Genomic DNA, 24475 nt, shown 5'->3' with positions numbered 1-24475 from the left:
GGGAGCCAGCAGTTGCCCTCTGGTAGGATGGCTGCTGGGATTGCTAATACTGCTTCAGCTGTCAGAAGCCTGTAATCGCTTCACCATATCTTAGTGACTGGAATGTCCATCTCTGGCCCTAATTTAAGTATTTAAGGACACGGTTAGGGACAAGCTCCCGCTGTTTCAAACAGTTGGGTGTGCTTGTTGCTCAGGATGCCTAACAGGCGTACACAGAGTGGATTTCCCATTCTTTTGGGCAGTTTGTCCTGTCTTCTGATCAGTGTTGCAAAGATGTGAGAGAAACTGCAAACACCTGTGCTCGAGTCCCAGCATGTGCTCTGCAGTACTGCATGGGATGCTAACTCCAGCATGCCTGCACCTCAGCAGGAGCCTGCTGCTTTGTCCATCTCCATCAGAAATGCAGTGGATATTGAAGTCATCTAGTCATCTCTTAGATACCCAGTGTACAAGTGGCTTCATTAGGTGGTCTTGGGAGTCACCTCTTACTCTAAAAATTACCAGAAGCTAGAATAACTTGACAGAACATTGTGGCAGTTCCAGGTTAGGGGTGAACAGATACTTCAGCTGAGCTTTCTGGGGAAACAGAATTCCGTGTTACCTTAAAACTCTAGATTGTGCACTTTCCTTACTACCCTTAACTGCAGGATGATCTAAAAATCTTTGTAGGGGAAGAGTTCTCCTTGATCTTAAGAGCAAAGGAACTTGGCACATGGTGAGCTGTGGAGATCTCCTGATGATTGGTTTTGTTATGAGAGACTGAAGTGTTTCCATTATTTTCTCATTGTTTGGATGTACATAGGAGAGGGATTTGCTGATGCGGAAGTGGACTGCTGTACTGTTCTGTACTGTCTCATCAGAATGTCCACTGTGTTAACTTCATTCCCTATTTTTAGAGACAATCGATATACTGTGACTTAAGGATTATTTTCCTGGACCTGGCTTCTAGTCTGGCTCTCTGGAGCTAGTTTAAAAGGTACAGTATTTCTAGTATATAAATACTATGTTCTTTGATAGCGAAGAACACTATCTGCTCCCTTTAGGGGCTCATAGGGAGACGTGCACAGAGTAGCACAGAAGACTGCTGTGGCTTAGGGTTGCTATCCAAGTTCTGGGAAATGTTCCCAGTCAAACATGTAAAATAGCTTTTTAACACTTTCCTATAACCAGCTTGACTGCTGCTTAAAGGGCATTGCCCCTTGGCTCCGAGAGTGCCAAACTGCTAGCTCTTGAATGCGTGTATATATTAAACAAGAACTCTCCATGCCCTATGCCTTGTATGAGACAGGCTGAAAATGCATCGATCTCTAAATAAATAAAGCTGAGAAGTCAAGCTAGAGACCCTGTGTTGTTGGTTTCAAACTATGCCCATCTTGTCTCTGTGGTATGAAAGGAACCATAGAAAGCAGAGCATGACTGACTACTGTGAAGTACCTCACGTTCTGATACGAGACTTGTGTTGTCCTATCTCTTGACACTAATATCATTGCTTTCCTAAGGAAACTTGTAGCCTCTTACGTACTTGTCCATGGCACCATTAGATTTTCATTTACTTTCAAGAGTTCAAGCATTTCCTCTAAGTGGTAATGGCTGAAGCAGTGGAGAGCGGACTAAAGAGTGGTTCTTTGCTCCTGTCTAGTGGTGAGTAAAGGGAAGAGTCTAAGTAACTTATCTCATCTGTTGGCTGCTTCACCCCTAGAGATCTGTATTTTAGATGGGAGACAAGGTCTGAAGTAGTTCCTGAACTGTTCTGCCTTGGACTGATTTAAAAAGACTTAATCTGATCCCTAAATAAGAATCCTCTTCTGCACTGTTGCTCCTGGGGCAGAAATTAAGACAGTCTTGTTCTCAACTGCATCAGGGCTACTGTCTGCCTTGGTGTAGGTAGAATGGATAAGGCCATCTTCAGGCCTCCTATGCTGTGATAAGAACAAATCTAAAAGTGGTAGAAAAGAGCCCTCTGGGCATACGTAGGGTGGAGGACTTGCTGATACTGTAGTTGCTCATCCTCTTGCTGGTCTGATTGACTCTGCACAGTCCAACCGAACTGCATTCTCATTCAAGTTTAATAGTGACTTACTTGCAATTAGCGTCTGGACTTTTAAATCACTGTTCAAGTGGGATATAAACTGTCTTCCACCCTATACAGGGCTCTTCTCCCCATCTTGCTGGAGCTGCTCCTGTCAAATACTACAGGGAACGTATCTTATCCTGATGTTTCAGCCTGTTCTGTTTCACTGGTGCCAATGCATAGGAAAGAGTCCTTCTCAGCTTGAGCATCTTCATACCTTAAGGAGCATCTCAAATCTTCTTCCACAAGTCTCACTGAAATGCTGCCCCAAAATCTCCGAAGCAGTTGCTTTGTCCCCTACTTGTCGGTTCCCTTTGTTGCGTGGCTGAAGCTCAGCTGTCAGCACTGCAGTCACTTTCCCTGTATAACCTTGTGCATGGCAACCACGTTTGCCTGCTGCTCTGTTCTTGTTAGAGCTCATCAGAATGGGGAGGCAGATTGAACCCACTTATAGCAGCAATAAACCATGTCTAGAACTCAAGAGGGAACTGCAGGAGAGGACGAGGTGGAGGGCATGTCTCAGAAAGGCAGGGTCCAGTTGCAGCCCAGAGCCTCGCTTGATAATGAGTGTGCAGCCTATATGCAAAATACGTCTTGTCTGTCCCTCCCGTGTTGACCCTGGTCTAAACAGCACATGTGATTGGCATCCTGCAAAGTGACCTTCAGAACTCTCCAGTAGCTTTGCCCCGTGAGTAACTCACACTACAAATCATTTTAAAGAGATGCACTCAACTATTTTTTTAATTTAATTTTACTCTTATATTCTCTGCTCTTTGTAATCTGCTTGGAAATAAAATGTTTTTCCCTGCAGCCTTTGTTGTAGTCTGTTTGAGAACCATTAAACTTTGTCTGGTGTTTCTATTAAAACAGAAGCCAGCTTGCCTGTTTACTGCTGTGCCTGTGCTCTAGCGTAACGGCTGAGATCAGTGTGTGCCTCCCAGATAGGCTTAGCAAACCTTTGTTAGCACTGCCCTTATTTAAAATAAAGGGTAGAGAGACCTGCTAAACTGATCTTGGTCTGGCACGATGCCTCCTGTTCTGCTGATCCTGTGACAGGTAACGCTGACTTGAGAGTATGTGTCCTTGGCGGCAGCATTTTCCTGTGGAAGGCTGCATTTCTGGACCCTGCCTCTGTGATAAGTATCTCAGTGTCTTTATTGGTTACTGCTTTGGGTGGTGTGAGCCTAGATGCTTTATTTACCTCAAAGGACAGTGCTTTTCTTACAGCTCCATAGCCCAGGCAAACTGCAAACAATGGGAAATCGGTTTCTGGATAGGTGAAATCAACTTAGCTGAGAATCAACCCAAGAATTATGCAAAGAAGTAAAACCAGGGTGAAATGCAATCTTTTATAGCAGACTGTCAGGGAACAAGAATTGAAACCCTATGAAGTTCAGAGCGCAGCATAACGACAAGCGATGTTAACATGTGACTGTAGGAAGATGGCGTTGATGTTGCCATTCACAGTAGTAGTAATGGGATCGCTACCTATCTCTTGGCTTGAAGTTTTAAGTGGCGTTCTGGATCCTTGTTGCTGGCTCTTAACTATGCACAGGCTGCCTTTTCTTGGTTACGTGAGGGCCCCTGGAAACCGCACACCCCCTTCCTCACAGCAAAGTAAACATTTCTATGCTGAGGCGTGCGCCTTCCTTTCCTACTGGAAACAAAACCACAACCTGGTGGGAAACAGCTGTAACTTTTAGAAGCTGCAGCCTCTATTCCGTGCAGATTACTGCTGTTGAGACCAAACAAGCCACCCGAGAGTCCTGCTTCTGTCCATAGTATGGTTCACTCGTTTGGGTTCTTTACTCCCCTGCGTAGAAGTCAACATTAGCATCTACCAAAGCCTACCTTAACCCTCTAAATCCTGTGCTGTCTTTCGGAGAACCCTACAAAGACCAAAATATGTTCATCCAAACTACATGACTGAACCTGATCAACAAACCTCACAGCATACAAGGGACATCTGCTTCTGAGTTATTTCAAGACACCTGAAGACATACCTGTTCTCATCTCCCATGTCCTACAGCTGGTTAACATGAGTAATGCTTAATGTTTTCTTAAAGCTATTTGCTGATCTTTGGACAAGGATTTAGTCTACTGCTGGAGGTACAGGAGCTCTGGAACTTTTCCTGATGCCCAAATGGATCTGCAGGAGAGGAAGCTCTCATCCTGCAAACAGCGGATGGTCGGGTCCTGCCCCTCTCCTGCAAGGCAGACGTGTGTGTCTGCTCCTCCCCTGCAGGCTCGGTCCTCCCTGGTGCTGCTCTTCTCTGGAATCACTCCTCCAGCTGCCCGGGCAGGAGGTCATAGGCAGAGACCCCGGTGTACAGCGTGGTGCGGCCATCCTCCTCGTGGCCCTGGTGTGAAGATGGTGTGCAGGGCCCGGCCTGGTGCCCTTGGGGAAGTGGGCTTGTGTGAGGCATCGCCTGCCTGAGCGTGACTCCCTCTCTCCTCTGTGCCTTCCCTCCCTCCCCTCGCCGGCCATTTCCCTCGCTCCTGCCCCTTGGCTGCCATCCTTCCCGCAGGCCGCTCCTCGCTCACGACGTCACTGTGGATTCCGCGGCTGTTCCTGCTCTCCACCCACAACAGACCCGACAAGCAAGCTCTCCTCTTTCTTCTGAAGCTGCTGGAACAATGCCGTGCGGAACCCAAGACCCAACCCGCCGGGCCCCACGGCCGCTCATTCGCTTTCTGCTCTTTTTTTCGGTGATTTTCTGGGCGGGCCTGAAGGCCTGAGACCTTCCCGAGCGGCAGGGGGCGCTGTCGGCGCCCGGCCCCTTCCGGCGGCCGCTCTGGGCCGCGCTCTCACTGGGCGGGGGCCGCCTGAGCCCTCGCGGCTGCCGTGGGGGAAGCGCGTGCGCTCGGGGGCGCGCGGGGCGGCGGGCACGCGGCGGCGGCGGCGGCGGGCCGGCGCCATGGCGGACTACCTCATCAGCGGCGGCACCGGCTACGTGCCTGACGACGGGCTGACGGCGCAGCAGCTCTTCAGTTGCGGCGATGGGCTTACCTACAAGTGAGTAGGGCCGAGGTCGTGGTGCGGGACCGAGACCGGAGTCGGGGTGCGGGACCGGGACCGGGACCGGGCCGGTACGGTGGCTGACGCCTCTCCCCTCGTTACCCGCCAGCGACTTCCTCATCCTCCCGGGGTACATTGACTTCACGGCGGACCAGGTGGTGAGTGGCCGGGGCCGGGACCGGGACCAGGGCGGGCCGGGGGCCGATGCCGGTGCCGCCGCTGACCCCCCGCCCGCCGCCTACCTCCCCGCCAGGACCTGACCTCGGCGCTGACCAAGAGGATCACCCTGAAAACGCCGCTGGTCTCCTCCCCCATGGACACGGTCACCGAGGCCGGCATGGCCATCGCCATGGCGGTGAGTGCGGCCCCCGCGGGGCGGGCATGGCCTGCCGCCCTCACCGGGCGGGTCCCCTCCGCCACCGTTACCGGCGTGGCGGGGTGGAAATGCCGTGCGAGGTACAGGCCTGTCCGCTCCGGGGTCTCCTTAATGCTCCAGACACCCCCCCGCGGGGGCAAGCCGTGCCTCACGCTTATCCTCGGCATCCCCTGAGGCGGCGGGCGGGGGAGCCGAGCCTGCGGGCAGGTAGCTCGCTCCTCCCCGGGGGTGGCCTGGGTGGTCCGGCTCTCCGTGCCCAGTGGCCGGATCCGCCCCGTGAAGGGCCCGGGGCGGGGGGGGGGGGGGGGGGGGCGGAGGTTGCAGTAACTTACAGCTGCCTTTGTGTTACCAGCTGACGGGGGGAATTGGGTTCATCCACCACAACTGCACCCCGGAGTTCCAGGCCAATGAAGTGCGGAAGGTGAAGGTGAGTGGCTGGAAACGCAGTGATGAATTGCGCTCCCAGGGAGCTTTGTGGAGGTGGGTGGTGGGGTTTGGCTCACTGTAAGAGGAGACCATCAATGTGTGCTGGATCTCGATGTTTCCAAAGAGCAGCGCTGCCGTGGTTGCCTGCACAAACCTCTTGCTGTGTGTTAGGTGTTGTCCCACACGCAGCCTGGGGTTTGAGAACTGCCAGGCCTCCTGCTGTGGGAGTATTCCCCACAATTTCAGGAAGGAGGTTAGCCTGGGAACTCTTGGGAATCTAACGCTCCTTGGGTGAGCCTTGGTGCTGGTTTAGGAGTCATCCTATTGGTGAGCATGTGGCCAGGTTGGGTGGTTGCAGACCTTTGTGAGCGGCTGCAGTAACCACCAGGCATGTGTCCAGCTTCTGCTCGCGCTGGCGGTGCTGCTTAGCCTGGCTGCTGAATCTGCTTCTTTTCAGAAATACGAGCAAGGATTCATCACAGACCCTGTGGTGCTGAGCCCCAACGACCGAGTGCGAGATGTGTTTGAAGCAAAAGCTCGTCATGGATTCTGTGGGATTCCCATCACGGACAATGGGAAGATGGGGGGCAAGCTGGTCGGGATCATTTCATCTCGAGATATTGATTTCCTGAAAGAGTCAGAGCATGACTTGCCTCTTGGCGAGGTGAGAATGGCTTGTGAGCAGACGATGGATGCGAGCGTTGCATTAGGAAGCAGTGTGGCTTGTGTTGAGGAGAAGGGTGAGTGCGTGGCTGTGAGGATGCTACACCAGCAGGAGGGAGCAGCTCCATGTTAGTTCTGTGCGTCCATCTTTAACTGTATTTCCAGGAGAGAGTGTCTCGTTCACTTACACTCTCTCTGCGACTCCTGCAGTGCTGATACAGGAGAGTGGCAGTGCAGTTAATGTTCGCGTGACTCCTCCTGCAGGGTTATGTTTCAGTCTTGTGGAAGCCATTCTCTCTACAGCTGGTGCTCTCCCCTGGTTCAGGCATTAATTCCTGGCGTTCCTTGCTGCTGATGGGGTGCCACATGGTGTGCTGGTGCTGGCCAGGGCTGTAGCAGCTGTGCTGTGCTCAGCAAGCCCTCCAAGTGCCAGTCTTCCTTTTCTGGGCTGCCTTTCCCTCTGTGCCTTGTCAAGGCTACTTGCTCTTTGAAATAACCCCCTGAACTTGGAGACTGGCAGTTTAGCCTTTATAATGCTACACTGTCAAACTCTCCTCGTACAGAAGAATGTTCTCTGCGATGCCGATGTTGATTCCTGTTAGTTCTGGCATTCCTGTTACATGAGCTGTGTAACTGTAGATCTGCAGCGCTGTCAGGTTACACCACCGGTGCCTCTCGGCCAGGCTCTGCTCTTGACTCATGCCTATTTTTAGCTCTTGATGACCAAACCTGGTATCACATGCTCATCCCTGTTTGGTTTGAAATCGCCTATAAATACCTGTAACAAGAACCCTAAACTGGGAGTAGGTTATAGAAGTGCACATGGCCCTTAGAAGTGATGGTAGCTCATTCAGAAGAGCCAGATAAGAATCTCCTGTCATGCTTTGCATGGATCATTCAGCGCTGCAAAGTTGGAAGCTTGCTGCTGTTAGCGTTTGGTGCTTGCCTCTGTCACCAGGCATCAAGGAGATGGATGGTCCTCTAGATCTCTCCCCACTCGCCATCCAGCAGTCATCTTGCTGAGCTGTTTGTTACCATCCGGTTAAACACACGGGTCTCCTGTAGCTCGGGAAGCTCATGGATCCCACAGGCTTAGGGAGTGTGTCGGGATACGCCTGCGATTCCTCAGGCTTTTCCTGAGATGTGGGTTCTGTCACAGACAGGATTTTGGGTGGATGCAGGTGGGGTGAACCTCTTTCCTGATACAAAATGTCTGTTCTTCTCATATAAATAACTAAAACGTTCCCTCTTTTCTTGGTTTTGTGCAACTAATCTACCTTCCTTGAGGGTTAGAGAGTGTTCCCTTTTAGCTTTGCCTGGCCTTCTTGGGTAACCTTTTATGAAAACATCCCACATGAAGTTTGTAATCGCGGAATGCTGTGTCTGGGGAGGGACCTCGAGGTCTCTTGTCTAGCCTTCTGCTTGAGGCACATTCAGCTGGAGCAGGTTGCATGGAGCTGTGTCTGTGTCTCCAAGGATGGAGATTTTGTTGCCTCTCTGGGCTGCTCTTCCAGTGTTTGACCTGTCATGGTGAAAGCTTTTTTCTGTATACCATGTCAGATGTTCCCGTATTCCAGCTTGTGTCCATTGCCCCTTGCCTTTCCACAGTGTTTTGGTGCTTGTTTGTCAGAGTGAGCATGGGTGAGTGTGTTTGTTTGGATTGAAGTGACTCCTTTGCCCCGTTGACCTTGCCAGCAGCAGCGGTGGGTTATTCTGGGCAGAGCCCTTCCAGAGCCTGTGTGCTGGGGATCACTGCCTGCAAATGAGCTTGGGGGTAGCGTTTCTGCCAGAACAGCATGGGACTCTGGAGGTGTCTCCAGGCCTTATTTGCTTGCGCTCTATTAAAAGGGAGGGCTGGTTGGGTGACATCCCAAACAAGGGTCATCTGAGAGTCATCCCTTGCTTCTAGGAGCTCTCCCTCGGCTTGCTGAGGCCCTCTGCCATCTCCTGTTTTCACTACACCAATGGGCTTGGGGGCTGATGGCCTCTGCTCGCATGGGGACAGCACATTGGAGGCTGTTCCTGTGTGTTTCTGGAGGCGTGTTGCTGTGCTGTGGGTTCCTTTGTCTGTAGAGCACTCCCACACGGCCGCTGCAGAGCATTTCACGTGGGCAGAGGGGTTCGGTATTTTCAGATCAGTGCGAAGGAGTTCTTGTGACTTTTTATCTTCTCCCTCCCACTAGATTATGACAAAGCGGGAGGATCTTGTTGTGGCCCCGGCTGGCGTAATGTTGAAAGAAGCGAATGAAATTCTGCAAAGGAGTAAAAAAGGTACCCGTGAACGTCTGTGACATGAGGGAGAGCTGTGGAAGTGCTGGGTTGGGAGCAGTAGTGGGCATGCTGCAGGGGGAATGTGGGCACACGTGTGTGCGTGGGTGGAACACGGAAGGGCAGCATTCCAGCACGAGAAGAGGACAGTGAGGAGAGAGTGCCCGCAGCCCTCTGCCAGGGTACAGAGTTCACATGCGTTCATCTCAAATCCGTTTGAAGTTGAGGGATTCTTGGCAGCCCAGGAACTGAATTGCTGCCTGGCTGTTCAGCCACACGTCTTCAGTTTTCTATCCCGGCCTTCACATTTTGGCACTCAGTTCAGCTCTGTCAGGGTATGGTAGTTTGATTTTTAACACTGTGTCATGGGTCTAATTATTAAAAAATGGGCACTTTTTTATCATCAGTGTGAGGATACTGAGTCCTTTTCCAGTCTTGCAAACTCCTTGCTCTGTTTCTTGAGCCAGGGCTGCTGGTGTCTGTGGCCAAGCAATATTTGGTAACGCACCTTTGAGTCTCCACCTTGTACCAGTTGCGGGCTGCCTGATGCTGGTGGTCTGCCGCACTGCTCCGGCCTAATGTCTGTCTCCTGCAGAAATCTGCAGTGATGTTCTTTCTGTTTGTTTCAAGGCAAGCTGCCAATTGTTAATGAAGATGATGAGCTGGTGGCTATAATTGCCCGCACCGATCTCAAGAAGAATAGGGACTACCCTCTGGCTTCTAAGGATTCTAAGAAGCAGCTACTCTGTGGTGCTGCTATCGGGACCCATGAAGATGACAAGTACCGGCTGGACCTCCTGGTGCAGGCTGGTGTGGATGCGGTAGTGCTGGTGAGCCACCCACAGGCACCACATTGGCCTGGGGGGTTTGGGTGGGCTGAGGATCTGGTTTGAATAAATCCTTCTGGCATTGGGGCAGCAGCATGGCACTTACCGTCTTCATTAGAGGCCCTTTTGTGTTAGAATATGGCAATTTGTTGACCTTTCAGTCTCATTCAGGTTGGAGTCCTCAAATAAGAGGGATTCCTCTTGCCTGGGAACTTAGTTGACCTTGAGTGAGTATGTAGAGTGCATCAAAGCCCTGATGGCTGAGAAGAGAAACACGGTCAGTTAATACAGAGTCTTTTACAAATGCTTCTTGTAGTCTGCTGACATCCTGTCTGATGTTCCTAACTAGTTTTGAATATTTGGCTTCTTTCAATTTCCCTTCAACTGTTCAGTGTTTGTTACTGTGTTATTCTCTTAACTGTCGAATGTTCAGGAGTGGTCAGCCCAGAGCTGCTCTGCTCATGTCCCCTTCTGGCCTGTAAGCTTTTGGGCACAGCAGTCACTGCCTGTATTTGCACATTGATTTCTCATCGATTTGTTAGCTTGCGAGCCCACCATGCTCTGAGGGCATGACTGAACAGCATTGTGGCTGGAAATGTTTAACAGACACTGCAAGTTGGCCAGGTCACAGAGCTTGGCAGGGCCTGAGTGCTCGGTGGTCAACATCTGGTATTTCAGCTGCTCTGCTGCGTGGCAGGGAGAGATGCTCCCCCCCTTCCCCCCCCCAGCCCTGCTGGGTTTCACAAGGAACATTCACTGTTTCACCTGTAGTTTGAGGCAAGGCTGATGGTGTCCTGGTGGTAGAGCCAGACGGTTCTTACCCTCAGCCAGATGTGCTGTTTGTTGCCTACTGCTGAAGCTGCAGGATTTAAGTGTGAAGGATATTACTGAAGTCTTTACGATAAACTGCCTTGCACAGGGAAGGTACATTACTGTCTTGGCAGCAGCTTCTCCTCTGGTTCTGTGCTCAATTTGGGGTGTCATTTTGCCCACTTAGCCAGCTTAGCAGAGACCCCAGTTAGCAGAGTGAAGATTGGAGGCTCTTCCAGAGCTGTATTTGTAATCTTTTGCAGGAATTCCGGTTGAAATTGTTTTCTTTCTGTTGCAGGATTCCTCTCAGGGGAATTCCATCTTCCAGATTAATATGATAAAATACATTAAGGAGAAATATCCCAACCTACAAGTTATTGGAGGAAATGGTAGGCATGTGTTGAAGACTGTTCTTGTCTTTAAAGTATGTTTGCTGCTTAGACATAAAAGGAACTGCAGGGATGTGGATGAAATGATCCTCTTTGATAGATGTCTGTGAACTTGAGATGGTTTCCTCTGGCTTGTGGAACAGAGCAAGACCACTCTGCAGACAGAAGGCAGTACCCTGCTGCTGCCACAGCTGCAAATATTTTGAAACCTTTGTTCTGCAGCACAGCGCGCTACAGTCCTCTGTAGCCTATTACACATCAGCTTCTTTTACACACCAGTTCAAAATTTTGGATAATAATAATAATAATGGATACTGCTTAATGTGGAAATTTAATGTAAATTTTCTCTGCCTCTTGACAGCAGAGTTCAGCAGTCCTTGTTTTTACCTGGCTGGTGTGTTACTGGGGCTGCTCTTAGCCTGTGCTCTGCCCCCGCTGCCTGGTGTGGCCCAAAGAGTGCTTGGCACCATGTGGTGACCTCTGCTACCTCAGCCTTTGGATGTAAGCGTGTTGCAGAGTAGCCTAAAGGACCAGTGTCATCTCATGCACTGGGGACAGCGGGGACAGGAACTAACTGCTGCTTTTGCAGATAGGTCTGGTGGCAGTGGACAGCCAGGCTGGGCTCTGACACAGGTGTACGGCTGGTGCCGTGGGTAGGGGATGTTTGCAGCCATGGGGGAAGCACCAGGGCAGAGCAGTGTTGCATGCAAATCTGCTTGTCTCTCTTCAAACCAGTTTCTGCTCCCCACAGTTGTGACTGCTGCTCAGGCCAAGAACCTCATTGACGCAGGAGTCGATGCCCTGAGAGTCGGGATGGGCAGTGGCTCCATCTGCATCACACAGGAAGGTGAGAGAGATCAGCCGTCTCCTAAATAGGCTGAAGATATCTGTTCAATAGAGATTCCCTGCTGAAAAGCAGCATAGCTGGGATGGACTTCTCCCGTTAGAAGGGCAGTGTCTAACAGCAAGCTGTCTCTCACCCCCTTCGTCCAGGACATTCTCAATCTTAAACCTTTGGGGTGGCAGCAGCAGCAAAGGCATTCCCCAGTACTGACTGAGACTGAGTAGAGCAGGTGTGACACGCGTGGCTTTGCCTGAGAGGAGCTGCTGGCTCAGTGTGGGATGGGGCTGGTGGGCAGCTCTGCAAGGAGAGGGGCTTACAGGATCCCCAGTGCTGACGGGTGAAGTGCACCGGGCTGTCTGCGCTCCCCTTCCCTCTGGCAGCGGTGTGCGTGATGCTTAAGAATTGGTCTGTAGGGTTCAATGCTTTTCTGTGATTTTGAGGCCAAAATGGGATTTCTGGCCGTCGTCTCTGCAGTTAGCTGGAGCTTGTGTGGGGCAGAGGCTGTGTCGCCCTTAGATAAAAGATGGAGAGGGGTGTCCTCAAGGCCTGGAGAAAGGCTGTCTTGAGGACAGGCTCAGTCCTCATGTTCTGAACCTGGCAGGTGAGGTGCAGAGTGGTGGTGCAAGGTGCTGCAGCACACAAACACAGCCCCTCTCTGCTCCTTGGCCCTTGCCATGGGAGGCAGCAAGAGGGTAGCTGATAGCTGAAGGTCCTGCATTAGCTCTGCTGATTCCAGCGTGGAGTCTTTGAGCAGCCCTGGACCTAGGCTGTGTTCCTGCTTTGCCTGCCATGGGAGCACTGGCTGGGGGGGGGTTTCCCAATCAGGGCAGTCTCTCTTGGGTGACCTTTCTAGGGAGCTTGTGGTGTCCTTGGCCTGATGTTTCCATAGCCAGAGCAGAACCAGGACACACGTGTCCTACTCTGGCTCCAAGGCAGAGGACCTGCTGAGGCACGCTCTGTTCTGCAGCGTGGTGAACATCTCCAGAGGATGCCTCTCCCAGCTGCTGCGGGAGGTAGGGTTGGGTACTGGTTTTGGGGAAGGAACAGAGCAGAGGTAGAATATGGCGCTTCACAGGAGACATGGTTGCGAAACTTTTAACTGCAGCTCCCCGGGTTTTTGGCCCTCTTGGGGCTAGAACACTGGCTGTTTGGGTTAGGGGGTCACCTCTCTGGATGGCTGCTGGGGTAGAGTGACATGTGCTGTGCACAGCTGGGCCTGGCTGGTTTGGATCTGGCCTCTGACTTGGCTTGGGCTAGGAAGGGTTTGCAGGGTCAGCTCTGTCCCACACCATATGCTCTGCCTAGTAGCAGGTCACTGCTGGGGTCCTTTGTTCTGCTGCTGTTCTTCTGTCTCTAAAATGTGTGTGTTTGTTTTTGTTTAGCTGCTCCAAAGATCCCTCCAGACCTAAAGTCCCACAGCCCCAAATGCCCTTCTACTGTCACGGGCACCTATAGTAAGTCACTTGCCCTATTCCCAACCCTAATTATGTGTCTTGAAGCAGGACTCTGATTTGGCTGCACATGGCCCTACTGCTTGTTTGAGAATAATTTAGCTGTAGATGCACTTGGGGTTTTGTGGCTTTGGATACTGGTTTTGAATCTGAAATGGAAGCTGAGAAGCCTTTCTGAATTCCTAAAGCAGGGTCTGAATTGTCAAAGCTGAGGGCACTCAGGCTTGCCCACCCTCCACTCCAAAATCCAGTTCAGAAGCCTGACTGAGCTTCTGGCTGCATCTTCTGGATGTCTAGCTGGGCATGTCCCCACTGATCCAGTGTTGGGAGGTGATCCCTGAGCAGTCCTCCATCCTGCTCTAAATCTGGCCCCCGTTGTGGAGAAGTTGTGCACGGGCTAAGCTTCACTTGGAGCTAGCTCCCCTGGGGTTACAGAGGGACTTCACTGTGTACGGCTGCCTTGGCAGCTGCGTACCAGAACCACATCTTTCTGCACTGATGCCTAATCCTCCTGAGGAGAGAAAGGGTTTTTCCCTTGTCCAGCACAGGTTGCAGCTTTGTCTGCTCTGTGCTTTTCTGATGCTGCCGGATCAAGCAGCCACCTGAGGCAAGCCTTGGGTTTTGATGCACCTCAAAGGGAAAGAGGTTTCTGTTGAAGATCCCGGAAGGTTTTCTCTAGCAGCTGATCTCGTAGGGCCACCCTTTGCAGACAAACCCTCACCCAGACCACTCGGCGTGTGTGTGCTCTGAACCCTGCTTTGGAAGCCTGTGCTCTGAAGCTGTGGCGCTGGGCACTGGGACAGTCGGACTGGTGTGATGCTCCCAGGGGCCCTGAGCCAAGCTGTTCCTTAAAGGGCTGGTCTCCATGGTCGCTGTTGTGGGGTTTCTCCTGGCCCTGCACTGTCTATGGCTCAATCCTGTAGACACTGGGCTCTAGACCCCTGAAAATCAGGTGATTCTCTCCACAGAGCTCTTCCTTGCAGCGTTTGCAGCCGTAATGTGGCCTTTAGCAATGTAGTATCGAGTGAGACCATCTCTTTAAGACTAACAGCATTTGTGTTATAGCTGGCAGACTCTCCCTGGCTGGCTGAGCCCTAGCTTAATGCCGAGTTTTGGTCAACTAAAATCAGTTCTTTCTCAGCCTGGAGTCTGGCTTCCCTCTCTCAGCAGCTGCTCCTGACCACTGGGAGCGGAGCAACTGCCGACTGCCGGCCTCAGCAAACCTCTGCCAGGGATGTGTGCTGCCATTGCTGCCGCCAGGCAGGCTAAACCACACCTGGAGTTCACGCTCTGAAGTACTAATCCTGCATGGCCGTAATCTTACCCGGTGTATCGGACTAACCATGACTGGAGAAAAGGCTTCCAGTTAATTGTGGGGAAGGGAAGTCTCCCTGAGAGAAGCTTATCTCAGTGTACTTGCATGCCTGTGGCTGACAAATGTGTTACAAGACGTGCCCTATGCTGGTTTACCCCTCGCACAACGGGAAGCCTCTAACTGCTAGCGACTGGGAAGAGCAGGTAAATCTCAGGCTAGTAACTCCCTTCCCATGGGGCAGCTAAACTTGACAGAATCCTTGCTAAGTTGCAGGGCAGGAACCTAAATTATTTCCCCTAAGCCATCAAATCATCCTGCCCGTTTCCTTTTCCACTGCTGCATGTGTGTTTGTGTGTGTGTGTGTGCAGATATATATATATAAAAATATTTTTATACATATATATACATACCAGCTCTCTCCCAGCCAGCTGCCTTTCCATGCAAGAAGCACATTATACAGCTGCTGGGTATACGGAGAAGGAGTCTGGCACTGCCAGGAGGGAGCAAGTGGTGGGACATGACTACTGGCCAGGGATGCTCTGGAGACGGTCTTTTGGAGTCTGCTCCACTTCCTTCCCAAGCTCCCCACACATCTGCAGTGCACCAGGATGAGCAACAAGTCTCGCCTGATCACAGGCATTTGGTCAAAAATGCCAGTCCCAAGTCACCCACAGCTTTTTGGAGTTGAGGGCCGTGAGGATGTCCCAGCAGGCATCTCCTGGGCATCCGCTTCTCTTACAACTTGGCCTAGGGAAGGAGCATCCAGGGATTTGTGTGTTCCCGAGTGCTGGAGCATGTGTGTGCTGGAAGCCTAAAGGGCCTGCTGGGGAGGGAATGTGCTGCTGCGTGGGGGCTGACCCTTTCTCTGCTCTCTCCCTGCCTGCAGTGCTGGCATGCGGCCGCCCCCAGGCCACGGCGGTGTACAAGGTGTCTGAATACGCCAGGAGATTCGGTGTCCCCGTGATTGCAGATGGAGGGATCCAGACAGTTGGGCACATTGCAAAGGCCCTCGCGCTCGGGGCCTCCACAGGTGAGTGGCGCATCATCCGGCTGGGTTGTGCACATTGTAGGGAGTCTCCTAGGAAGGGTTTCTGTGTGGCATTTGATTCTAGGCATGAGGGTGTATACCTGCAGGTGGCAGGGGTCATGGGGGGTCCAGCACAGTGCTGTGCCCAGGGACCTGAAGGGTTTTTGCGGCCACAACCTTCCTGCTGCTGATGTGCTGCTCTTGATGATTTTTTGTGCCAGTGATGATGGGCTCTCTCCTGGCTGCCACCACGGAGGCCCCAGGTGAATACTTCTTCTCGGATGGAATTAGACTGAAGAAATACCGCGGCATGGGCTCACTAGATGCCATGGACAAGAACTTAGGCAGCCAGAACCGGTATTTCAGGTAAGAGATGGTGCTTTGGGGCAGCACATCAAGCTTTTGGGGCTTCTCTGCTTCACAGACTTCTTTGATTTGTGCTCCCATGCAGTGAAACAGACAAAATTAAAGTGGCCCAGGGGGTCTCTGGTGCAGTGCAGGACAAGGGCTCTATCCACAAGTTCATTCCGTACCTGATTGCTGGGATCCAGCATTCCTGCCAGGATATTGGTGCCAAGAGCCTGACCCAAGTCCGGTGAGTTCTTCCCCTTGCTTGTGCTCTGGTTAGACCACAGTGCTGCCATTTGGGGTCTCTGGGCAAGCCGTACCCATGCTGTGGTGTGTTTTGAATGGTCTGACCTCGCTGTTGCCCTCTTCCCTCGTCTCCAGTGGGCACTGTGTTGTAGATTTGCCAGCTCCAGGGATGCAGGAGTGTGGTCTCTAGTGACATATTCAGCTGGCAGGGCTTGAAATGTTGGGGTTACCTTACTCTGCCTGGCTCTTAGGAGCACAGCAAAGACTGTTCTGGAACCAGTGTCCCTCATCCCAGCTGCTCCAGCTGCTGGAGCGCTGTCTTCCCTGGACCCTGGCTCGCTTGTGATGTGTGTCCTTCCCCCTCAGAGCCATGATGTATTCGGGAGAGCTGAAGTTTGAGAAGAGGACAACATCTGCCCAGGTGGAAGGAGGGGTGCATGGCCTCCACTCGTAAGTGCTGCCAGCAGGACCCGAGTCTCCCTAGGGTGGGTGTTGAGGGGGAGATAAGTACTGCCGTCCTGTGCCTCAGTTGCCATGCTGCTGGCTTGGCATGCTGCCGCCTTCACCTGCTGCTGTGCAGCTGGGCTGAGCTGGGCCAGCGCTCCTCTTGCAGTGGGATGCGAGCAGACAAACTGCTCGCTTCCAGCGTGCCAGGGCTTTTCCCCACCATGGGCTGCCAGACCAGGAACCGTTCCTGACTGCGCCTTTGGTCCTTGCCCTGGGTGAGGTGGGTCAGTAAAAGGGCTCTCCGGTTTGCTGCTCCCCTCACAGGTATGAGAAGCGCCTCTTCTGAAGGAGGTCTGTCAGTGTCTGTCATCTTGCCACTCAGCCCTGCACAACCCTGTGTGGGAGCTGTTCTCGCTGCAGAAGTGCCATTACTCTGTGGGCTGCCTGGAGTTCCCTGTGGCCCTTGGCTGCTTCATCACTACCCAAGAGGGTCCACCTACTGCCTAGAAGTGATCCTGGGCTTGCGCCTGGAGCCTTCAACACGTTGGCCGTGTTTTACAATAAAAGAGGAAAAGATGTGCATTTGGTGTCAGCCTGGAGGCCCTCTTCCTTCTGTACTGCCCTTGTTTTTCCCTGGCTCTTCCTTTGCTTTCTGCGGGACATGGCATGTGAGGGGGAAGGGGGAGGGGACAGCTCATTGACAGGACTAAGCGGATAATGCAGTGTGGGGTGTTCAAAAAAAACTTCCTGAGAGCAGAAAACAAGTGGCTACAAATGGATTTTACAGGGCCATTAGCTACTGCTGCGATCTGCCTAACCCAGCAGCAGCAGTCAGGCTGTGCCCATTCCAGCTGGGGTAATGATAATCATGTAGGTGCTTCGTGTGTGTATGTGCAAACCAACCCACCCACAAGCCCCTGGAAACGCGCTGTAGCTGCTTATGCACACCGGGCCTGTGGACTGTATCTTCCTGTGCTTCGCCCTCACCAATCTGCCTTTCTCATTCCCTTTGTTTCTTCTCCTAAAGATCCCACGCTGCCCCACCCCCCCCAACCCCCAGGTGCTCATCCCATCGCCCCAGCAGCTGCACCCCCTTGGCCTGGGGGGTGCGGGTGCTACACATCACGTGTGGGTATCATGTACTGTTTGCCGGACAGTGTGTGGGCACTGAACTTGGAAAGGCACAGCTAAGAGCTCACAGGCTTATAGAGGCACCGGGGTTTGCGTTTCTGTGCTCTTGACTAGTGCAAACCTCCCCTGCATGGCCAGGTTACCTCTGCTTGCAACACCAGGTGCCAAAGGTATTTTACATGTGTATTTGTGTATCATCCTCCCCCCCCCCCCCCCCCCAATACATGCAAACATCACTCCTGCCGAAGAGTGCATGTACTATCAGTGTTTTGTGTCTCTAATGGTGACTGGAAAAAAAAAATCACTCTGCAGCATGGCACTGTCAGATTTACACATGCTAAAAACAGAGCCTTGAATTACAATATAACTGTGTCGGTGTTTAACATTAACACAGCTGGCTCATTAAGCAATGCTAGACCATGGCCCTGCTCAGGGCTGGGGACTGCAGCCACATATCCCCACCTTAGGCCCACAGAGGTAGCAGGGTTTGTGGCATGAAGCTGCAGTTAGGTACCCCCACCCCCTACCCCAGTGCCTGGGGTGGTCTGCATGACCATGAGCCAGTGCAAGGTGGGGGGGACAGGACAGTGACCCTCTCCATGTCCCCTGCTTGAGCTCTGAGCCTGCAGGGAAATGGGGTGCAGCTCAAGGCATGACAAGGGGGACAGATGCTGGGGGGGTACAAAACCCTGCAGGACAGCTGAGGGCAGGCCAGTGACAGCTGTGATGCACCAGTCGCCGGTGCCAGCTGTGCCCAGGGATCTGCTGGTAGGTGGCACCCCTGGCACCACGCAGACTGCCCAGCTGCCCCCCACCCCCCTGGCCTGACCAGCACCGCAGGGGCTGTGAGCAGACACCCCATCGGTGTTACAGCCTCGCTTTGCCATGCATTAACCACCACGCAATTGCTTTGTACTTCTAATTTACATATATTTCCCTTGTGGAGCTCCAAACATGAGCAGGGGCGTGCAGCTCACCTCATCCGCCTCTGCCCTGCCTCGGGGTGATGGCTTCTTACTGCCAAGGCACAGGGCACCACCTTGGCAGAATGGCATGGGTGTGGGTATGGTGCTGCCAGCAATTGCTTATGCCTCATGCCATGCCCCGCAGCCCCCAGACTGGACTGGGCAAGGAGGCTGAGAAGCCAGGGACTTTGGGGCAGAGCCAAGCCCCCACATTTCACAACACCCTCCTGTGTGCAGAGCCACCACCCAGCCACAGCTGGTCTCCATTAAGTCCGAAGCATTTCTCCACCTGGAGTGGTGACACTTGGGGGCTTCTGGCAGGCAAGGGAAGAGCTGCTCAGCCCACAGCCACGGCAGGCAGCACCTACACCCCCGTGTAGGTGCCCCGCGGAGGGATAAGCCCAGCAGCTGCCAAGCGCTTTTCACTTGTTAGGAAGTTGAAGGTTGCACACGCATTTGGCTGTGAAATAGAAAAGGGAGGGAGTGAAGCCCCAGTCCTCCAGCAGATACAGCCCTTCCACATGGGGTGCAAGATCCCCTCCTTCTAGCTGGTCCCCGGGCAGACACAGCCTTGGGGCATAAGGGGGGGGCTCCCAGTGCCACCACTCCACCTGCACTGGGGCGCTGCCTGTGCACACCCCTCCTCACCGTGTCCTGCACCTCCACAGCAATCCCGCACTTCCGCATCTGCTTCAGTACGGTGGGGTGGAGCTGCTCCACCCTGTCTCCTGTGCCCAGCACCAGGATCTCTGCAACCAGAACACGACCGCAGGTAAGGGTGAGCAGGGCCACGCTCGGCTGCCTCGGCCCAGACCTGCCCTCCCTGCAGGGACCAACAGCTCTCCCACTGCAGCCCAAACGAGGGGGGAGCCTGCCCTGCTGCACCCCTCCTTCCCTGCTGCGTCCCTCCAGCTGCTGCTGCAGAGCAGAAGGATGCCAGAGAGCAGCTCCTTCCCCCAAAATGCCATCAGGGTGGTGTGGAGTGGGCTGGGGCAGAGCTGTGCTGGCCCCAAGGGGCAGCTGGGCCCTGGCAGCCTGGCAGAGCTCAGGTGGCAGCTCAGGCAGGCTGTGGCAGTGCAGGCAGGGCCCTGGCCACTCTACGTACCTATTTGGGGCTCCAGCAGCCGGAATAGTGACAGACTCTCATGCGAGATGTCCCTGTAGGAGCCAACCTGCGGGAACACAGAGGGCACTAAGTGGGACAGACCACCCCAGGGCGCTCACCCACAGCGCTGGTGAGGGCCGAGCAGCCCCTGCCCCGCCACCGAGCACTCACGTTCCACTGGAGGATGGCACGGGGCAGGATGGCGCAGGGCCCCACTACCAGGTCACCGCTGATGGTGAAGCCGCGGGTGGTGTAGCCTTCGATGAAGACAGTGTTGGGGGACTCCGGCTCCAGCACCATCAGCTTCGTCCGCTGGTAGAGCTCGTCGTCCGCTGGCGTCAGGCGGTGAGCCCGGCATGGCACCCTGCAGGGATAGGGAGAGGCTCGGACGCGTGGGGGCCACTGCCACCCCACAGCTGCCCCACAGCGAGCCCCACGGCCACCCCACAGGGATGCCCATAGCGGCCCCACAGAGACCCCCACGGGCAGCGTACAGCCGCCCCCCAGAAATGCCCACGGCCACCCCACAGAGACTCCCACGGGAACCCCACAGCGATACCCCGTCAGCCCCACGGCCACCGCCCCACAGGGCTCTCCCCCGCTCAGCCCCGGGGTGACAGCCACTGCCCCGGTGCCAGTGCTGGTGCCGGTGCCCGTACCCGCCCGCCGCCCGCCGTGCCGCCGGGCCCAGCAGCCGCAGCGCCGCCACCGCCATGTCTGCCCCGCCGCCGCCGCCGGAAGCGCAGAGCGGCCCCGCCCCGCTCGCGCCCACCCCGCCCCGCCCCGCCGCGCGCGCGCCCCCTGGTGGCCGCCGCCGGCACCGCGGGCAGCCCCAGCCCAACCGGTCTGGGACAGCGGCACCGGGGGCGGGAGCGGGGCCGACCGGGGGCTCCCCGCTCCTGCCGGGGGGCGGCGGGGAGGGACACACACACACACACACAGCCCCCACCACCATCCTCCGCCCGGGCCCGCCCCGACCTGGTGCGCCCGGGGCGGGCTGCGGCTGGCGGCGGAGCGAAACCGAAAGCGGCAGCGCGGCAGCGCGGCAGCGGGAGCGGGGGGCGGTGAGGACCACCGCGGGCTGCGCTGCCCTGGCGGCGCGGGAGTCCCGCCCGGGGAGCCCCGATGTCCGCCGTCGGGAGGGCCGCGGACCGGCCCGGGCTGCTGCGCCGGAGGCTGCGGAGCCGGAGGTGAGAGGGGAGCGGGCGGCTCCCGGTCCCGGGTCCCCGCTACCCCATGGGCGGCCGGGCCGGGCGGCGGGAAGGAGCGGGAGCCGGTGGTCGGCTGCGCCCGCCAGTCCCCGCGCCCGGCCCCGGGGTGCAGGGGGAGCGCGGGGGGTCCCCTCCGCCGGTGCCCCGGGGCTGCCCTGGGCTCGGCACGGCCTCCCGGAACGGCTCTGCCCTGGTCCTGTGCCCCCGGCACGGTGTGTCCCCGCTGTGGGGCGGCAGCTGCCAGCCGGGCTGAGCCCCCCGGGCTGCCACTGTGACTTCTCTGCCCCGAACTCCCGGGATGCCGGGTCCCGGTCCCCCTCTCCTCTGCCCCGCACCTGGTGGTGCCGGTGGCAGTAGGTGGCGGGGGACTGGGGGCTCAGGGGGGTGCCCTGAGTCCGGGGACACACATCCCCCACCCTGTGCCACCCACCTCGGCCAGAGCCCCAACACTGTGGGGGTTACCAGGAGGCTCCCCGGCGTCGGCAATGGGACTTTTCCCACCACTGTGCCGTGCCGTGCCGGGGTGGGGAGGCATCAGGCATCCCCAGCACCCCACAGACGGGCACCCTCGGTTGACGGCAGGGTCCCGGGTCCACCTTGGCGGGCACCACCTGTGCACCACATGGAGCCAGTGGGATTCCCCACACGGTTTCACTTCCCCCCATGGCAGGTGCCCGGCAGCAGAGGGCTGGTGGTTCTGGCAGCAGCGGGGGCCATGCTGTGCTGCCGCCGGGCACAGGTGCTGGGGCGGGTGCCCTCCCACGGGGACGGCTCAGGTTTCTGGGCCCTGCCGGGGGCTGCTGGGCTGGCACCAGGTGCTCCAGCCCCACCGGAGCTTTGTTCGGAGCCGTTTCCTTTTGGTTCAGCCACGCCGCCCTCCCCTTGGCACCCAGCCCGCGGCACAACCCCAGCCTCTCCCGTGCTGGGGTGTCCCCGGCTGGGAGGTCTCCTGTGCCCGGAGGTCCCTGACCTCAACCAGCCTGGCTGTGGCCCCCGCCCAGCTCCTGTGCCCCGGTCCCTGGCAGTAAGTCACTCTCTCCCCTGCCTTGGCCCATGGGTCGCCCTGGGGTCGGGGTGGCGTGGTGGTGGCCCCCGTGCCCGTCCCTCTGTGGCACCGGCGCGGGCAATGGAATCCCAAAAGCAGCTGTCCTTGCTGCACCCAGCTGCCCTGGGGTTTCGTTACCTGCACTCCCGCCCCCACCTCACCCCACACGCCCCCCACCCTGCTGCCCGCTGCCACCCCATGCTGAGCCAGGCACAGGGCAAGAGCTGCTTGCCCCTTCCACCCTTCTGTGGGGCTGGGGCAGTGTGTGGGGGATATGCTGGCAGAAGGGGTGTGTGGGAATGGGCGTCACGGGTACCCAGCCTTGCAGCTCAGTCCTCCTGCTCTGGGGCTGGGGGCTCTCTGGCGGTCTCGTGCCACCAACAGCTAAAACTAGCAGCTGGCTTCCTGGGGACTAACTGCCAGGGTGAGTGTGCTGAGCGGCAGCCCCGGCTGCTGGCTGCAGAGTGGATGTGGCTACCTGCACCGGGGCAGCATGGGTCATGAGATGCTGCACGAGCTTCCTGCCACTGCTGGCCTGTGCCAGGCTCTCCATGCCCCCCCCCCCCCAGATTCCCTGGTACCAGCAGGAGCGAGTAGTGCCTGGGCAGGATCTGTCCCCCAGAGAGAGACATGGCTTTGGAATGACATGATCACTCCTGCTGAGCAGGCAGCCGGAGCCATCGGGGATGTTGTGTCTGTTCAAAGCTTTTTCAGCACTGCCGAGAGCCCGCCCCGGGCTGCCATGCTGCTGGGCCTCACGTGGGCTGCCTGCAGGGACCCCCGGCACTCTGGGATGGAGGTGGATCCAGCCTGGACCCCTCCGAGCAGCGGCACAAGGTCTGAGCGTGCTCGCAGCCCACACTGGTGCTACTGGACCCACGCTGGGCCAAGAGGCGGAGCCGAAGCGGGCGGGAGACCTGGATGGGGCGGGGCGAGAGGCGGGACCGAGATAGGTAGGAGGCGGGGCCAGAGAAAATAGGGGGCGGAGCCAGGAAGATCGGGAGGCGGGGCCGAAGGCTGTGGGGAGGCGGGGCTGGGGCGTGGCTGGAGGCGGTGCACAAACAGGCGGGAGGCAGGACCGGTGTGGGCGGGGAGGCGGGGCTGCAGCGGGCAGTAGGCGGTGCTGAAGCGGCCTTGTAGGCGGGGCCGAGGTGGGTGGGGAGGCGGGCCCCGGGCGGCAGCTTTTGAAAGCGCTCCCGCCCATGCGCCCCGGAGCGGTTGCCATGGGGAAGAGGCATCTGCGGCGGCGCGGGGCCGTTGCCGGGGCGACGGGGAGGTGCGGCCGGGCCTGAAGAAGAGGGAGGGGGAATTCACCAAAACCCAGTTTTTGCTTCTTAAAAACTTTAGAGATTTGTGTGCCACAGCACTAAACAAATCGGTTGCGCAGCTCCGCCCCCCCCCCCCCCCCCCCCGCAGCGCTCTCTGGGGTCAGGCACTTCGAGGGGGGTCGGGGCTCCCGCAGCTCCGGGGGCACCGGCCGCTGCGCCGGCGCGTAAGCCCGCAACTGCGGAGGGGGGACACACGTCAGTGGAGGAGGACACGGTCCTAGGGGTGACGGGGGAGGCTCCGGGGGAGTTCTGGTGCCCGGCGTCTGCGCCGGCCGGGGGTGCCCACCTTCTTCCTCGCCTGCCTTCCGGCAGCCTGCCGCAGCGGGCAGTTTGACGCTTCCCGCCCCGCCAACCCTGGGCCGCCTGCGGACAGGAGACAGCCCCACCCCCGGCGAAAGGGCTCGCTCGCCTCCCCGGTGCTCGGCCACGCGGGGGCAGCAGCGGCGAGAACGAGGCAGGGCGGGAGGCCGGGCCGAAACGAGCGAGAGGTAGGGCGGGAGGCGGAGCCAAGGCAGGCGGGGCTCAGGTGGGCGAGAGGCGGGGCCGGAGTGGGCGCGAGAAGCGAATGAGGATGGGTGAGAGGCGGAGCCGAGCTCAGGGAGAGGCGGGGCCAGAAGGCGGGGCGCAAGCAGGCAGGAGGCGGGGCCGAAGCGGGAGATCTTGAAAGCCCCTTTACATCTTCCATAGAGATTACAACGGGGGTGGGGGTGGAGTGGGTGTCCAGTTTTTAAATGCTTTCTACAAAAATGCAAAGAAACCCTTTCAAAGACCTTACAGAACACAGACGTTTCACTTATGTACCTATTCACACATAGATACATATATTTAGGGGAAAGATAAACCTGGGAAACACCAGAAAACCTCCATCAGCTGAAGGGCAGAGACACAGCAATTAAAGCAGAGGGACCGGCAGGCCAGCAGAGAGAGAACGATAACAGCAGAAATGGGCTGTGGGACTCATCTTTTTAGAGTCTAAAATCTTTTATATAATACAGTGGATTTTTTTTAGAGTAGGTCTTTATTTTGAACTCCTTTGATATACATAAAGGAATACTCATTTATCAATATATATAAAAATGAGCAATTTTTCTCTATTTCAATGCCTCATGCCCATACTTACAGGTTTTCATGTTTTTTAATCCCCCCCCCCATGTATTTTCAGA

The 24475-nt window shown here is 56.1% G+C and overlaps 2 protein-coding genes across 4 annotated transcripts; one reads left to right on the top strand and one right to left on the bottom strand.

Moving 5' to 3' along the window:
- Positions 1-4910: 4910 nt before the first annotated feature.
- Positions 4911-17114, top strand: IMPDH2 (inosine monophosphate dehydrogenase 2; the record flags this gene model as incomplete). Of its 3 annotated transcripts, XM_082487666.1 has the most annotated exons (15): positions 4915-5087; positions 5200-5248; positions 5344-5445; positions 5819-5893; positions 6350-6556; positions 8739-8826; positions 9454-9653; positions 10759-10849; positions 11601-11696; positions 13076-13147; positions 15346-15489; positions 15708-15852; positions 15938-16081; positions 16447-16530; positions 16852-17114. In XM_082487666.1, the coding sequence occupies exons 1-15, from the start codon at positions 4990-4992 to the stop codon at positions 16871-16873; spliced, it is 1617 nt and encodes a 538-aa protein (XP_082343792.1). In that variant the 5' UTR covers positions 4915-4989. The 3 variants fall into 3 exon arrangements, with proteins under 3 accessions (XP_082343794.1, XP_082343792.1, XP_082343793.1); XM_082487667.1 differs by lacking the exon at positions 13076-13147; XM_082487668.1 differs by lacking the exons at positions 13076-13147; positions 16852-17114 and having other exon boundaries at positions 4911-5087; positions 16447-16534.
- A 1459-nt stretch (positions 17115-18573) lies between these two features.
- On the bottom strand, positions 18574-20458 carry NDUFAF3 (NADH:ubiquinone oxidoreductase complex assembly factor 3). The gene is made up of 5 exons (XM_082487833.1): positions 20388-20458; positions 19900-20092; positions 19729-19795; positions 19272-19372; positions 18574-19083 (listed from the first exon to the last, which is right to left on the bottom strand). The coding sequence occupies exons 1-5, from the start codon at positions 20441-20443 to the stop codon at positions 18988-18990; spliced, it is 513 nt and encodes a 170-aa protein (XP_082343959.1). The 5' UTR covers positions 20444-20458; the 3' UTR covers positions 18574-18987.
- Between the last annotated feature and the right edge of the window lie 4017 nt (positions 20459-24475).

Source organism: Vanellus vanellus, assembly GCF_965231255.1.
Source record: "Vanellus vanellus genome assembly, chromosome: 9".
Classification (NCBI taxonomy): domain Eukaryota; kingdom Metazoa; phylum Chordata; class Aves; order Charadriiformes; family Charadriidae; genus Vanellus; species Vanellus vanellus.
The sequence above is the reverse complement of the archived record's forward strand: the minus strand, read 5'-3'. Positions and strand labels throughout refer to the sequence as shown.